At 49.6% G+C, this 15,748-nt stretch overlaps 1 pseudogene and 2 gene segments (V, D, J or C); all 3 read left to right on the forward strand.

Annotated features, from left to right (window-relative positions):
• The first annotated feature begins 2,026 nt into the window (after positions 1 to 2,026).
• On the forward strand, positions 2,027 to 7,967 carry LOC112549616. The segment is given in 3 exon segments: positions 2,027 to 2,060; positions 2,208 to 2,381; positions 7,801 to 7,967. Coding segments are annotated over 3 exon segments (375 nt in total).
• A 1,716-nt stretch (positions 7,968 to 9,683) lies between these two features.
• Positions 9,684 to 10,302, forward strand: LOC112549617 (annotated as a pseudogene).
• A 4,180-nt stretch (positions 10,303 to 14,482) lies between these two features.
• On the forward strand, positions 14,483 to 15,128 carry LOC102377166. The segment is given in 2 exon segments: positions 14,483 to 14,623; positions 14,725 to 15,128. Coding segments are annotated over 2 exon segments (450 nt in total).
• The last annotated feature ends 620 nt before the right edge of the window (positions 15,129 to 15,748 follow it).

Below are 15,748 nucleotides of genomic sequence, written 5' to 3' on the forward strand. Positions count from 1 at the left end.
AGGGGGTAGGACATGAAGGCTACGAGTGTCAGTGGCCGGTAGGTGTCCTCCTTGCTTATGTCTTGGAGCCATTTGGGCTAAGTTCAGACAGTCAAAGAGCCTGAGACTGAATCAATTCAATCTCTGGTTCAAAACTGTGGGATAGACCTGACACACTAGGGCCTCAAATGGGGCAGCCTCCCACGTTACATCTATTCCTTTTACATCAAAGCATGGTGGGCAAAAACATGGCAGACTGTCTTAGAACGATGCGGGGTGGGAAGCATCTATCTCTTTGGGTGCCCGGGGACCACCCCATCACAGCTTGTTTCATATTCTGACCTAGATTTTTCTGTTCCAGCCTTATCATCCAGGTACTGGACTATCCTACCTTGAACAGTCATCTCCCCCACCCATATCTTGGTACGACTGCACATCTGACTCAAATGCCAAGTTGTGTTTATATGAGGAGTTCATGCATTGGTCTGGTTTGCTGGTGAGGCTTACTTTGGCCAGTGCTTTAGCAAAGTCATTATGTGAGCAGCATATATTGAACAATGTTCCAGTAAGACCTATGTTCCCCCTTTTTTTTGTCTTGTATGAGGGGGGATGTTTATCCATTGTCCTGGAAAAGCATAATGTATAGATAGAAGGTAACCCAGTGGGTTTGACACTGCTTTGAGGTTACCTTTTTATACCCATCTATCCATCAGAGTTTTCTGAAGATTTCCTTATATTCCTCCCAGACTTTCAGCCCTCTTTTTGCTACTGATTATTTTCTAGGTTCCAATGCTCAGCTTGTGGAGATGTAGAGACTTTTGGTATCATCCTCTGAGGGAGGAACCGTTGTGAACTCCTGTAGCAAGGGCAAGTGGCTGCATCAGTGACACCTGGAGCGCCAGGTTGCAGCAGCCGCAGAGCGCTGTGAGCCCCAGAGCGCCTGGCTGCTCCCATCCCTTAGTGCCTCGGGTTTCTCCTGCCCGGTGCATCGTGGAGGCTTGGTGCAGAGTCACTGAGTATTTCTTACGACACCCCTGGGAGCCAGGTGGGCTCTGTTACCCTTTTCACAGCTTGTCCCCATAACTGATGGGGTAATCGGGCTCCAGAGCCCTCAGCCCCCAAACCTGTGCTTCATGCTCAAGGCTGCGCTGCTGCCATTGACAGACCTGGGGTGTGTCCGTGCCCTGGATGGGACCCTCAGGTACTCAGGGCACTGCTGACATGGTTTTCCACAGCACCTTGTACAATGGAGCCCCAATTTAGGTGACTGACATTGATATACTAATCACCATGGGGATGATGTGGCAGGTTCCTGTTAGCTCACAGGAACTGCGGAGAAACCCTCATGCAGACTGGAAAGGAAATGGCTGTGGCGGTTCCCTCGTGGTCCCGGGTCTGCGTGGCACAAACGTGCTGCAGGATTGGCACTGACTGAGTATTCGACCTGTGACTGGAAGAGCAGAGATGTTGCAGGTCCCAGAGCGAGTGGGAAACCTGGGCAGGGGTCTGCGGCTCCGCTTCCCTCTCCCTTTGGGCACAGACTACTGCGCGAGCAGCTTGCACTGAATCCCCCTTTAGTCTGCCTGAGTCCTGCTGGATATGAGCTGGGAAACGCAGCACATGTATCCCCTCAGTGAGCCCAGTGTGAGAGAGGATGAAAGCAAAACAGAGCTTTTCCCTGCTCTGAATGTAATGGGCTCTGTCTGAGCATGGGGACATATCCTGCAAAGGAGCTCAGGTCGATGCACGCTGGGTATTTTTCAAAGTTCCCCGAGGGCGACCAAAGCAATGACACCTCGTACCAGAAAAGAGCTAAGTGCAGGACTCTGCCCGCTGCGCGCTCTGAGCCCCGGCAGGGCTCCCCTGGCAGGTGGCTCTGCCTTTTATGATAGGAAGAGACAAACTGGGGAAGGGCCAGTAACTCAGGAGTGAGGAGCAGATTTGCATGAATTAGCTGTTCTCAGTTCAGAGAGTTTAAGAGAGACATGGACAGTCTCAGGCAGGGACCTGTATACCTCAGGAAGCTGAGCTGGTCGGGATTCACACCATGGCCTGGGCCCGGCTCCTCACACTATTCACAGGTGGGTAAAGGAGGCTTTCCTCTCCAAAGGTATAGAAAGTGAGTGGTGAGATGCTGCAGTGCTGTTCTCCCTGCCCAGAGCGCTGAGGACGGCTGTTGCACCCAGCGCTCTGGCACAGTCCTCATGGGCTTGTTTATAATTTTGCAGGCTCCAGTTCCCAGCAGCTGCAGTCACTGAAGCCGTCAGAGCAAGTGTCTCCTGGAGGGACTGTGACCATCGCGTGCAGCCTGAGCAGTGAAGCCATCACTGGTAACAGCTACCCATACTGGGTGCAACAGAAACTGGGCCGTGCTCCTCGGCTGCTGATGCTCCTCGGCACCAGTACCTGACCCTCAGGCATGCCAGTGCACTTCTCTGGATCCCCATCAGGAAACACGATGTCCTTGACCATCAGTGGGGCCCAGCTTGAGGACGATGCTGATTATTACTGTTTGGTATGGACTGGAAGTGCTCACAACAGTGATACAGTCTGCTGGGAAAGCGCAACAAAACCTCTCTCTGCTCTGACTCCTCCAACCAAGGTCTGAAGCTGCAAATGCAGCAGCTGGTACTCGCTGCCTTGGAGTCCCTGCTCTGTGCATGTAGAGCTGGGGAAGCCTGCTTCTTCTTCTCCACTGCACCAGTGTCCACCGGCTGCCATGTGCCTAGGGCCACCAACTACCATCCCATCATCCATGGAGAGACAGCACAAGTAACCTCCATGTCTCCCCTCTAGCCCAAAAGTTCCCGCCCCACATGACTGGGAACAAGCACATGTTCTAGGCTTTGCAGCATCCCTGGGTGTTGATTCCCATCAGAGAGGCTGCATGTGGACTGTTGGCAGGGACCAGGACTCCCCATTGGGGATGAGACCACTCCCCCAGTGGAAAGCCCATTTCTGCCTGGTGTCTCCTGTCTGAGGCTGCTTGTACACACCGCAGGGGTTTATTTCGCTTTGATTCTCCCTAAATTGAAGTGGTGGGTTTTTAAAAACACTGCTTCAATTCAGGGCGAAGTAAACCACTGTGGCATGTACACAAGGGTCAGGCCCAATCCTGAACTGCCTCTCCAGCAGCATGGGGGGAGGGCGAGCTGCTGCCAGGCCAAGTGGTCCCTGAGCTGCAGGGAGCGGCACAGTGTTTCCCTTCCCAACAGCGGTGCCATTTCCCCCCAGGTGGCACCTGCCCGCTGGCTGGCCCGCAGCCATGGAGGGAAGCACCGGCCCACCCATGCAGCCGTGGAGGGAAGCACCAGCCCTCCCGCAGCCACAGAGGGAAGCACCAGGCCCCTGCGCAGCTCAGGCAGGCAGGCTCCAGGGAGACAATAAAAAAAAGATCAGGCTTGCTGCTTTGGGGGGGGTTTTCTTCAGTGGAGCCTGCCTGCACGGGCTGCCTCTGGGCTGCCCCTGCACGAGATGCCTGCACAGCCCTTGAGCTGTGTGGGGCCCAGTGCTTCCCTGCACAGCTGTAAGGTAGCAAACTAAAACATCTCAGACATGTTTTATTTTGCTACATCCTAAAGTTATTTCATGCGCAATACGCGGCTGACAGTGTAAAGAGCTGTGCCATTAAAGCGGTGCAAAAGAGCATTTAAGCCACTTTAAAGGCTAATTTTGTGGCGTGTACAAAGGCTCTGCAGCTATCAGGTCTTTGGCAAGGTGTTTGTGTCCTGTGTCCTAGTGCTGAGCACATGGGGGCTGAGTCATGACTTGGGCTCAGGTGCATAAGTGCAATGCAACAAATGCCAGATCTACCAATAGTGTGAAGACGTCTCCTTTCTGGAAGTGTTGGGAGCAACTCTTCCCCTGCCAGCACCCTGGAGCACAACCCTGGTGCTTTGGGATTGAGTTTATAACATCCTCTGCAAGGAATCCAGCAGAAACAGCCCAGCGGGGAGTTCAGAGCCAGCAGATGACTGGTAGTTTATGGAGTCCTGAACTGCAGTGGATGGGGACAGAGGGAGAGCATTAACCCTTTTAACATATTAGCATTTTGTCTTGAAGAGGTCACAAGTGCCACAGGAATCGCCTTCATTTTGGCTGCTCTGGGGACAGTTGGATACAAGAGGTGTCTTCAGCCTGGAGAGCACTGGGATGTGTCAGTGGTTCTTGTGACACTGAACAGAGCCCCTGTGTAGGCTGCGGTTCCCTTGGCTGATGCAGGAGATGGAAATCCAAAATCTGCCCTAATTTTTCAGAGTTTGAGCAGAACCAACCTCCTTTCGGCTGCTTGCCCCAGACAAAACAGGCAGACAGACAGACAAAGAGGAGAAAAACAAAGGCAGGAGGAGCAGAGAGGAGGACCAGTTGCACCTAATTTCCTCTCTGGAGGCTTTTGTCCTTTCTCATGCCCCACCGGGCTGTGCCCACAGACAGGACCTGTATGGGGCACTTCTGGCTGGCAGCATCTAGTGGTGAAGCAAGAGATTACAAGAAAGTCAAATATGCGATATTATATAAGTTAGAAATATTGCCAGATTCATACAGACAATGTTTTAGGGCTAAGAAGAAACCAGATGAGATGAGGCCTCAGCTGTTAGTCCAGACTTTGAGAGAATTACTGGAGAGATGGATCCAGCCTGGAAATAAGTCAGTGGCTGAGGTTGTTGGACATAATTGCTTTAGAACAGTTTCCCATGGACTTGCGGGGGAAAGCTCAGAGATGGGTAAAGCATCACCAACCATGTTCATTGAATGAGGCTTTTCATAGATTTCATAGACATTAGGGCTGGAAGGGACCTCGGAAGATCACTGAGTTCAGCCCCATGCTCAAGGGACAGGAAGTTGTCATGACCCAAAAGGCATGATTGTGTGTGTGCTTCGGCACCAGAATTATCCCCGTCAAGTTGCAGAGCATTGCACGGGAGAGTTTCGTGTAGCAAGAGGAAACCCCGGTGCAGGGACCAGTTTCCCGCCTTTGCTGCAGCTTCTTTTGCAGGGTGCATTGCTCGAGTTGCAAGAGGAATGCACGGTGCAGAAGAGTTCCCGCCACTGGTATGCAGATTCGTTCCTCGTGATTGGCTAGTGGGTTGAGCGTCGCACTTCAGGAGGGATGCGGATAACCTGGAGAGGGTCCAGAGAAGGGAAACACGTATGGTTAAGGGCTTGCAGGCCAAGCCCTATGAGGAGAGACTGGGGCACCTGGACCTCTTCAGCCTCTGCAAGAGAAGGTTGATAGGCGACCTTGTGGCTGACCTTTGTTGAATCCTGCCCCCTCGGGGCATTGTAGTGTCCCCTATATCCCCTGGTTTATACTGGTTATGTTCCCAGTATTATTCTCTTATTAAAAGGTATATGGTTAAGTCCCCATTGGTGGTCTGGCTCTGCTCTATAGGGGGAGGAGAGTCCCTATACCTCCCACAGCACTTGTGCATCTGCTTTGCTCCCTTCAATTGGAGAGGGGGTACCTCTTGGAGTACCGCCCAAGTTACAATTGTTTTTGGTTAGAGAGGCACCACAGGCATCCACAGGATGCATGCCATTTGAATTTGTCTATGGAAATAAGCCTCGAGGGCTATTGGATGCTATTTGTAAAGGGTGGTTGGAAAGGGGTCCTGGGGAGACACATCAACCACGTCCGGTATAACAGTTCCAGGAAAGATTAGAAAAAGTACAGAGTCTGGCTCAAGAGAACCCAGGTAGGAATCAAATAAGGCGAAACAAAGTTATGATGAACATGATAAAAACAGAATTTGAAGAAGGAGACTGGGTATTAGTTATGTTGCCCGATAATAATAATACATTATTGTCTAGGTGGCAAGGGCCATTCCAAGTGACTCGTAGATTAGGCCCAGTGAATTATGAAGTACAGAGGATAGACCTGGTGAGGAATTTGTTGGAAAAGTGGCATAAGGAAGAAGGGTAGCTTTTGCAAGGGGGAGTGGATTCGCAAGATTTAGATGTAGTAGGTTATCCCCTGTTGTCTGAATTAAAGGAGGGTAACCCTAAGGTAGGGGAGAATTTATTGATCAAACAGCAAGAGAATTGGAACAGTTGGTAAGAGAGTTCTCAGATGTTTTTAGTGAGAAACCAGGGGAGGCTAAATTTATAGAACATCATATAAGAACTTCTGCTGGGTGAGAAATTATTGGAAACATTTACCTTGCCACTTATGGCAGTCAGTAAAACAAGAAATTAGTCAAATAAAACAGTTGGGCATTGTAGAAGAGTCGCACAGCCTGTAGAGAAGTCCGTTAGTTATAGTACCAAAGCCGATGGCTCGATACAGATTTGTGTAGACTATAGGAAACTTAATGACGTGGCAACTTTTGTTGTGCTTCTTATGCCTCAGGTTGAAGATACGGTGGAAAAGATAGGTCAGGCAAAATATCTTTCTACAATTGATTTAATGAAGGGCTATTCGCAGATCCCCATGGCAGTACGAGATGGAGAAAAAACCACGTTTGGAACACCATGGGTCTTATTTCATTTTGGATAAGATTTTTGCCCCACATCAGAATTATGCTTCAATGTACATAGATGACATCATTATTTTTTTCCGAGGACTGGGAGCAAAACTATCACCACCTGAAGACAGTATTGCAAGAAATAAGACAGGTGGGTTTAACCACTAATCCCAACAAATGTGCAATGGGTAGAGAGGAAATGCAGTATTTAGGTTTCCAAATAAACCAGGGCCAGATACAACCAGTAGCAAATAAAGTTGCTGCCATTAGGAATTATAGGTTGCCTAAAACCCAGAAACAACTTAGGTCCTTTCTGGGATTTGCCACCTATTACCAAAGGTTTATTCAAGGATTTTCCAAGATAGTCGCCTCACTGACAGACATGATGGGAGGAAAAGCAAGTCAGTTGAGACGGTCCAAAAGGGCTATAAAGGCATCTAATGACATTAAGCAAGCTGTCTGTAAGAAGCCAGTACTTTACACACCCAATTTCAGAGAAGTATTTTATTTACAAACAGATGTGTCAGGGAGTGCCTTAGGAGCAGTATTATTTCAGGAAGTGCAGGGTAAAGAAAGACCTATAGCTTATGGGAGCAAAAACATTTCAGGAGCTGAGGCCAGATACTCCAATTTAAAGAGAGAGTGTCTGGCTATCCAATGGGAAGTTGAGCTTTTTAGATATTATTTATTGGGGAGAAAATTTATATTAATTACAGATCATGCCCCATTGAGATGGCTTCAGTCAGCAAAAACTGACAGGGCACGTATGGTGGTCACTGGTGTTACAACCTTTTCATTTTACAGTAGAGCATCATCCCAGAAAAAGGAATGTGATCACCGACTTCCCGTTGCGTTCTGTTTGCTGTGCCAGTCCTTAGTCCAGCACTTTGATTTTTCTACCCGACTACTACTGTCCACTGCCTTGCTGGCCGACAGCTTGGCCAGCAGTGTAGACTATTAAAGCCACTGAGGGTTCTCACCTGCCATGTCCTTGGTGTAAACTTATCTTAGGGACGATGGTGTTGATTCCTTTTCCTGAGGTGACTTTATAGATACACATGTTGCATGGACGTGGGGCTCCACCTCCCCTACACCCCGCCTAGCACCAACCTGATGGTGCAATGTCAAGTCCAGTAAATGCTTGTCCTGCCCTACTCAGTTCCAGAGTCTCTGTCACAATAATAGTGGCAAGGGCTCCCTGTCTCAGGGTCCTACTATGAATATCTTTACTTAGACTGAGTCCCACATATATATCTCTTCCCTACTCAGGGTACGTTGGGCTGGAACATGCGTCTAACATGTCACCCATCTTCTCTCACATGATTTTATCAGTCCCTTCTCTCTTCTTCTCTTTCAGGCTCATCATTGATCCAGCTCAGCTTGCTAATGTCTGACTTCCACGGATGCTCCTCTGGTAAGTACATCGACTCCTCTGAGTCAGCCCTGGTGAAGAGCCTTTCAACTTTAGGCTTCTACTACTCATCCCTGCCGGGGCATTCTACTTTCCCGCGCTGCTCCGGGTGATGTGAGGAACTCACTTCTGGTTTCTCTGAGGAGTTGTCCCGTGGCAGCTTTGAACTGGTGTCCACATTCTGCCCTGCGAATTGGCTCTGACATGCATTTACAAGGCATGCCCATGCCGGGGCCAGATGTTCCCTTTCCTTCTCTGCTGCTGCTGCTGACAGTCGGTTTGTTTGCTGCTGCGGTGTCTCCCATCAGTCCTGCTGCGTGGCAGTCTTTCTCTCTCTGCCACAGAAGAAATGTCCTCAAGTGAAACAGATACTTCACTGAGACAGGAACTGAATGAAGAGACAATGACATAATGATAAAGGATTGATGAGTTAAAGAACTAAGACAGGAGGTATGTAACAGGGAGCTTTCCAACCTTATTACTAATGAGACGAGTAAACAAACTTACCGGGAGAAGCAGACACTGACCAGTGATCATGACATCATCAGGCAGTGTCCAGCTGCTGGAGATTGAAACATCTGTAAAGAGTTATAAATTTGGAACCGGAGGCTAACTGGCAGACACTTTAGAAAGGCGGTCTCTCCTATCAAACAACCCCTGGAAGGGCATGTGGAGACTGAATTCAACCCAGAGGGTTAAGGCAGCTTGTGGGGAGGCACAGGGATTTTTGTAGTGAAACCGGAGGGAGATGCTATAACTCCCACTACTGAAGGTACACCATAACGGCTAAAGGGAAGACTTGATTAGTGAGTTGAGCTTGGTGAGAGCCACTCACCAGACATAGAGACTATAAAAAGTGGACTTTGGCTGATCCTGAGCAGTGATGCTGTCACTCCAGTTGACAATTTGTGAGAAGTAGTTCGTCACCTGATAGAGATTAAGATCTGCAATTATATCCTGTTTGTTTATTTTTCATATCAATTCTCCCATTAAAGGCATGGCAGGAGAGTGGGCAAGCAAGATTTAATTGCTAAGGATAGTCTCACTATAACAGTGAGAATTGTTATTCTCTCAGGGGCTTTGTCCCAGAACAAGAGCAGGATCCAGTTTGCCTGGATCAAGAAGAGGCTGCGACCAGCAGTGAATTGGTTACATGCAGCTTGTTCCTGCTGTTTCCCTTTGTGACTCTTGATCATAAAGCAAGGCAAATGATCTCTGATTATATCTGGAGAGCTCCCTGACTCTGTTTCCTAGATGATGTATCAGCAGAGGCTTCTCATGACCACTAGATGTCAATCTTGCTGTGCAGATCTGTTGTGACGTGGGTGAGTGAAAGACGGCTTCAAGGGAAATGTGTAATGAAGCTTTACACTTCTGTATGGTCTAAATGACAATTTGGTTCATGTCACAGTTTCTGAATTGGCCCTCTCTGAAACAACATCCTTTTCCTGCCGTCTTTTGGTCTTTCGGTTCTTGACCAAGGGAGATGAAGGGGGACAGAGGTCTTGGGACTGAGGCCCTGTTGCAGGACACAGACCGTCAGCACTCAGTTCTGTTGCCATTGAATTGGGGATGTCTGTGTCCAGTGTTGAGAGGCCCTGGCTCCATATCCCTCACAGCTGCTCTCTTTCCTCATGAAGATCAAGCAGGAGGAGTGGTAAATTTAACCCCTGGTATGAATGGGAACCTAAAGTAAAGCACTTTCTCCCCAAGTGCTGTGCACTGGGCTCTGCTCTGCCGGCTCTCGGAGCGGTGGAAGCAGAAGCAATAAACACACGTCCTGACAGGGCGATGCACCAGCAGCAGCCAGTGACAGGGGGCAGATTTGCATGAAGGGGCTGATCTCAGCTCTGGGGCTTTATGAGAGACTCGGAGGGTGCCAGCCAGGGATGCATTTCCCTCAGGAAGCTGAATTGGTCAGGATTCAATACCATGGGCTGTGCATGGCTCCTCCTGCCGCTGATCACATGCTGCTCAGGTCAGCAGAAGGGTTCAGGCTGTGACTGTCATGGGGGCAGCTGCTTTCCTGTCAGCGCGGTCAATGAATGGTTAATAATGGGTTTGTGATGTTGATTTCAGGGGTCTGGTCACAGCCTGTGGTGACTCAGGAGCCTGCGGTGTCGGTGTCCCCAGGAGGGACTGTCACTGTGTCCTGCAGCCTGAGCACTGGAGCCATGACCAGCAATAACTATCGTGGGTGGTACCAGAAGAAACCTGGCTCTGCCCCTCAGTTGTTAATGTCTAACAACAACACCAGGCCCTCCGGGATCCCCACCCGGTTCTCAGGGTCCATTTCCGGTCAGAAGGCCGTATTAACCATCACTGGGGCCCAGCTCGAGGATGACGCTGATTATTACTGTAAAGTATGGACTGGGAGTGCAAAACACAGTGATACAGTCCAATGGGGAAGTGCGACAAAAATCTCTTTGCTCTGACTCTCCCAACTGAAGTCTGAAGCTGGAAATGCAGCAGCTGGTACTGACTGCTTGAAGTCCTGCTCTGTGCATGTAGAAACGGGGCCATCTGGTCCGCTCTTTCCACGGTACAAGTTTTAATCCTCTGTCCTGTTCCTAGCACCCCAACTGCCATCCCACCATCCCTGCAGAGACAGCAGCAGTAACCCCGATGTTTTCCCTCCAGGCCAACCGCCCCCTCTACACATAACAGGGAACAAGCACATGCTCTAGGCTTTGTAGCATCTCTGGGTGTTGATTCCCATCAGAGAGGCTGCATGTGGACTATCAGCAGGGACCAAGACCCCACTAGGGAATGATGAGACCACTACCCCAGCTGCGAGCCCATTTTTGCCTGGTGTCTCCTGTCTTAGACTTTCAGGTCTTTGGGACAGTGTTTGTGACCCGTGTCCTTCTAGTGCTGAGCACACGGGGGCTGAGTCATGACTTGGCTCACACGCACAAGTGTAATGCGACAACTGGCAGATACTGGCAGTAGTGTGAAGCCATGTCTTTTTTTGAAATATTGGGAGCAGCTCTTCCCCTGTCCGTGCCCTGGAGTGCAGCCCTAGGGTTTGGGATTGGATTTGTAACATCTCCTTTGAGGAATCCAGCAGAAACAGCCCATCCGGAGTTCAGAGCCAGCAGGAGGCTGTAGATTAGAGTCCTAATTGCAGAGGATGGGGAGAGAGGGAGAGCATTCACCCCTTTGGCACATTAGCATTTTGTTTGGAAGAGCTTTGCAAGTGCCATAGGAATCCTCTTCATCTGGGCTTCTCTGGGGACAGCTGGATAAAAGAGGCATCTTCAGCATAGAGACAGCTCTGGGGTGTCTCAGTGGCCCTTTGCACACTGAATCTGGCCCCTTTGAAGACTGAGGTTCCCTTGGCTGACAAGAGAGACCCAAACCCCAAACCTGACAGAGTTCATCAGTGTATGAGAGGGACCAGGCTCCTTCCGGCTGTTTGCCCCAGACAGAGCCGGCAGACAGACAGACAGGGAGGAAAGAGACACAGAAAGGCAAAGGCAGGAGGAGCGCAGAGCAGGGCCAATTCCACCTGGTTTCCTCTCTGGAGGCTGTTGGGACTTCTCCATTTCCCACCGCTCCTTTCTTGTGTCCCGCTAGGCTTGCCCACAGGTAGGACCTTACAAGACCCTTTTAGCTAGCAGCATCCTACTTGTGTTGGCCATATTGCTTCATTCAGGTTCCTTTTTTTCCCATACCACTGGCGCCTTGCAATGCCGTTCACATGTGGCTGAGCACCCAGAGCCCTTCTGCACAGCCCCTCTGAGCAGAGGCACGGGGATAACACTTGCAGACCCTCTGAGTGTGGGAGTGCAGGAGGGAATCCTTCACCCTGGACATCATGCAGACATGTCCCCTCGCACCAGCCTGAGCTCAGTGAAGTACGGAACAAGCTGAGCTCTTGTACAGATCTGAATAAAGGCTCTGCATCAAGCACTGTTGACTCCATCCTTGGCTTCCCCCTCTACCTGGGGTCCAGGCTGGGGATGAGGTGGGTGATTACTGTGCTGTGTGGCACTCTGCCCCTCCTCACAGGGACACAGTCAAGCGGAGAAGTGCAACAACATCTCTGTCTTCCCTCCCAGACTGATCCCCACTGTTAGCACCACTGTCCACCAAGTGCTTGGGGATCCTAAAGCACCTAAACATGAAATATGAGCACAGACAGCTTAGTGTCCTAAAAGCAGTCTAACTTTATTAATAAAAGCAGTTTCTATATACAGAGAGAGAAAAACATTTAGTACAATAATCTCATCCAATCTCAGATATTACTTTGTTCAACAAAAAATACTGGCCACACAGTTTCTGAAGCAAATGGTGCATGGTTGGCTGGGATGGTCCAGTCACTTGTTGAAGGCTGGATTGATGACGATGATGATGATGATGATGACAACAACACACAAAACTTTGTTGCTGCCCCTTTTATGCTTTTCTTCAACTTCACTCTTCTGATGACTTTATGTTTTTGGATTGGTCCCTGTGCACTCATCATATTATTCATATTTTATCCTGTCAGCATATTGCTTTGTTCAACAGACCCAGCACAATCACACTTCATAATTTGGTCTTATTCCGGCATCTTACTTTGGGTATTGTCCCTTGGTCTCATTCACATATCCAATCATTTCATTCCCCAATTCAGCCAGTTAGTGCCAGGTTCAGTTAATTTGACTTGGTAACAAAACTATTACTATGTTGTGTTAGAAAAACTTGTGTTAGAAAAAGAAAGGAACATGATGCAAGCAAACTCAAGGCCATACCTCAAGGCTCAGCAAACTCAAGGCTTGCAAGAGACTAGGCCAGCTTATATCGCAAACACCAGCAAAGTGAAAAATTCAAATAATAATGAGGCTATACAGAACTTCAGCAATGAATAAATAAAACTGAATATAAAATAAATCTTTAAACAAAACTGTAATTCACCACTCTATAAAGAGGTGCAACTTTAAAGCATAAAATATGACAAGCTACCCTAACATCACTGTCAGGTGCAAAGCTTGGACCCTGGAAGAAGACCTATCTTCTTATTTTACCTGTAGGGGAGCTCAGGGAAATGGACCTTCTTTGCACAAGATAGGCCCTCTCGCTATGGTTGCAAAGTCCAGACCAACTCCATGCCTGGCCTGGGTGCAATGCGTTTCATGAGATAGTTCAGAAATATTTTGCACATAATGACAGCCTATGTGACTTTACATTCGGAAGGACCTGGTCTCTCAGCCCTGGTGCATGAAGCCTTACATGTTTCTAGAAATACACGTTACAGCCAGCTTTACACACACACACGCACACACGCACACACACACACACACACACATTCATGTGTATGTGCACCGCACACAGAGATGCACACCATGGAGCACTCTGGCAGGATAGTTCAGCACCACACCATGGAGGATGCAGTGAGCCATCACCGGTGCCCACCTACAAACTCATCAAAAGCCATGATGCAAATCTGCTCCTGTTCCCATATCATTTCTGTGCATGTTTGGATGAAAATAACTACAGCTGTAGCATAGGAAATTGAGTAGAGAAATCCACGGGCTGTCAGGAAATGGAGTGGGAACTGTTGTTCTCCATGGGCTTTGTCCCATGCCATCATTTCTGGGTGAAGGAGGGGCTGTGACCAGCAGTGAATTGGTTACATGCAGCCGGTCCCTGCTGCTTCCTTTTGTGACCCTTGATCATAAAGCAAAGCAGACAATCTCTGATCATGTTTGCAGAGCTACCCCGCCCTGTTTTCTAGATGATGTATCAGGAGAGGTTTCTCATGACCACTAGATGTCAATCTTGTTGCACAGATCTTGTGCAAGATGACTGAAGGACAGGTGGTCTCCAGGGAAATGAGCTAAGAAGGGTTTCCACTTCTGTATGGTCTAACTGCCGATTCACTCCATGTCACACAGTTTCTGAATTCGCCCTTTGTGAAACAACGTCCTTTTCCTGCCAACTTTGGGTCCTTGGATCCTCAACTCAGAGACATGGGGTGGGGGTGGAGATCTTGGGTCTAAGCCCCTGGTGCTGCACTCAATTGGTCGGCATTCAGTTCTCCTGCCTGTGACTTGGGCACGTCAGCCTAACTAATATATCCTGTCCTTTGTCTTCCCTGCTGGGAAAGTAAAGCCTTCAGAGGTGGGAGCATCTCACACGGAGTCTGTCTAGGGTGGGAGCCCTGGTTCTGTAGGGCTGGATCATGGACGAGAAGTGCCTCTCAAGAGGTCTACATGGCACAACGTAGGCCATGCTCCAGTGCCAGGAGTGAGCGCACCAATGTCAGCTAGGTGCCCCAGCTGTGACGCAGTGTGTTTTACCCAGGGCAGAGCACAGACCAGAGTTCGTCATGGAGGTGGAGAAACTACAATTCAGAACATCTTGCTCAGGAAAGATATCAAAGAGTGAGGGAGGCATGTACATAGCAATCATATTCCCCCATGCCTGCCCTCTATTCCCATGACAATCAAGCAGGAAGAGTGCAATGTTTAACCCCGGCTATAAATATGAATTTAAAGTACAGCACTTTCCCTGCCAGCGCTGTGCACTGGGCTCTGCTCTGCCGGCTCTCGGAGCGGTGGAAGCACAAGCAATAACACACGTCCCGACAGGGCGATGCACCAGCAGCAGCCAGTGACAGGGGGCAGATTTGCATGAAGGGGCCGTTCTCAGCTCTGGGGGTTTAAGGGAGACTCAGAGGGTCCCAGCCAGGGACCCATTTGTGTCAGGAAGTTGAACCAGTCAGGACTTGTCACCATGGCCTGTGCCCTGCTCCTCCTGGTGCTGATGACGTGCTGCTCAGGTCAGCAGAAGGGTTCAGGCTGTGACTGTCATGGGGGCAGTTGCTTTCCTGTCAGCGCGGTCAATGAATGGTTAATAATGGGTTTGTGATGTTGATTTCAGGGGTCTGGTCACAGCCTGTGGTGACTCAGGAGCCTGCGATGTCCGTGTCCCCAGGAGGGACTGTCACTCTGTCCTGCAGCCTGAGCACCGGAGCCATCACCTCCAGCAACTATCCTGGCTGGCTCCAGCAGAAACCTGGCTCTCCCCCTCGGTTGCTTATATACAACACCAACAGCAGGCCCTCGGAGATCCCCGCTCGGTTCTCGGGGTCCATATCTGGTCAGAAGGCCACCTTGACCATCACGGGGGTCCAAGCTGACGATGATGCAGATTATTACTGTTCAGTGTGGACTGGGAGTGCTCAGCACAGTGATACAGTCAGATGGGGAAGTGTGACTAAAACTCTCAATGCTCTGACTCCTCTGACCAATGGAAATAATAGAAACAAATTAATAGAAAATTAGGTTTGAAGGGACCTCAGGAGTTATCTAGTCCAACCCCCTGCACAACACTCTCCAACTAGGTCATTACAGCCAGCGCTTTGTTGAGCCAGGCCTTAAAAACCTCCAAGGATGGAAATCCCACCACCTCTGTAGGTAACTCCTCTCTTTCCACTGCACCAGTTTTCACAGCCTGCCCTGTACCTAGGATCACTAACTGCCTGGAGAGAGACAGCACCAGTAGCCTCCATATTTTCCCTCCAGGCCAACAGTCCCCTCTACACAGTTTCATAGCTTCATAGTAGGTAGGGCCAGAAGGGACCTTGACACATCATCAAGTCCGACCTCCTGCTGTGGCAGGAAACAGCACTGGGGTCAAACGGCCCCAGCAAGGTGTTCATCCAGCCTCCTCTTAAAGACCCCCAGGGTAGGAGCCAGCACCACTTCTCTGGGAAGTTGGTTCCAGATCCTAGCCGCTCCTGGCCGCCCTGACAGTGAAGTAGCGCCTCCTGATGTCTAGTCTGACTCTACCCTCTGCCAGCTTGTGACTGTTATTTCTAGTCGCTCCTGGTAGTGCTCGGGGGAACAGGGACTCCCCAATGCCTGCTGGTCCCCCTTGGCCAGTTTATAGACGGCCACCAGAT

The sequence above is a fragment of the Alligator sinensis genome, unplaced genomic scaffold (assembly GCF_000455745.1).
Source record: "Alligator sinensis unplaced genomic scaffold, ASM45574v1 scaffold505_1, whole genome shotgun sequence".
NCBI lineage: Eukaryota > Metazoa > Chordata > Crocodylia > Alligatoridae > Alligator > Alligator sinensis.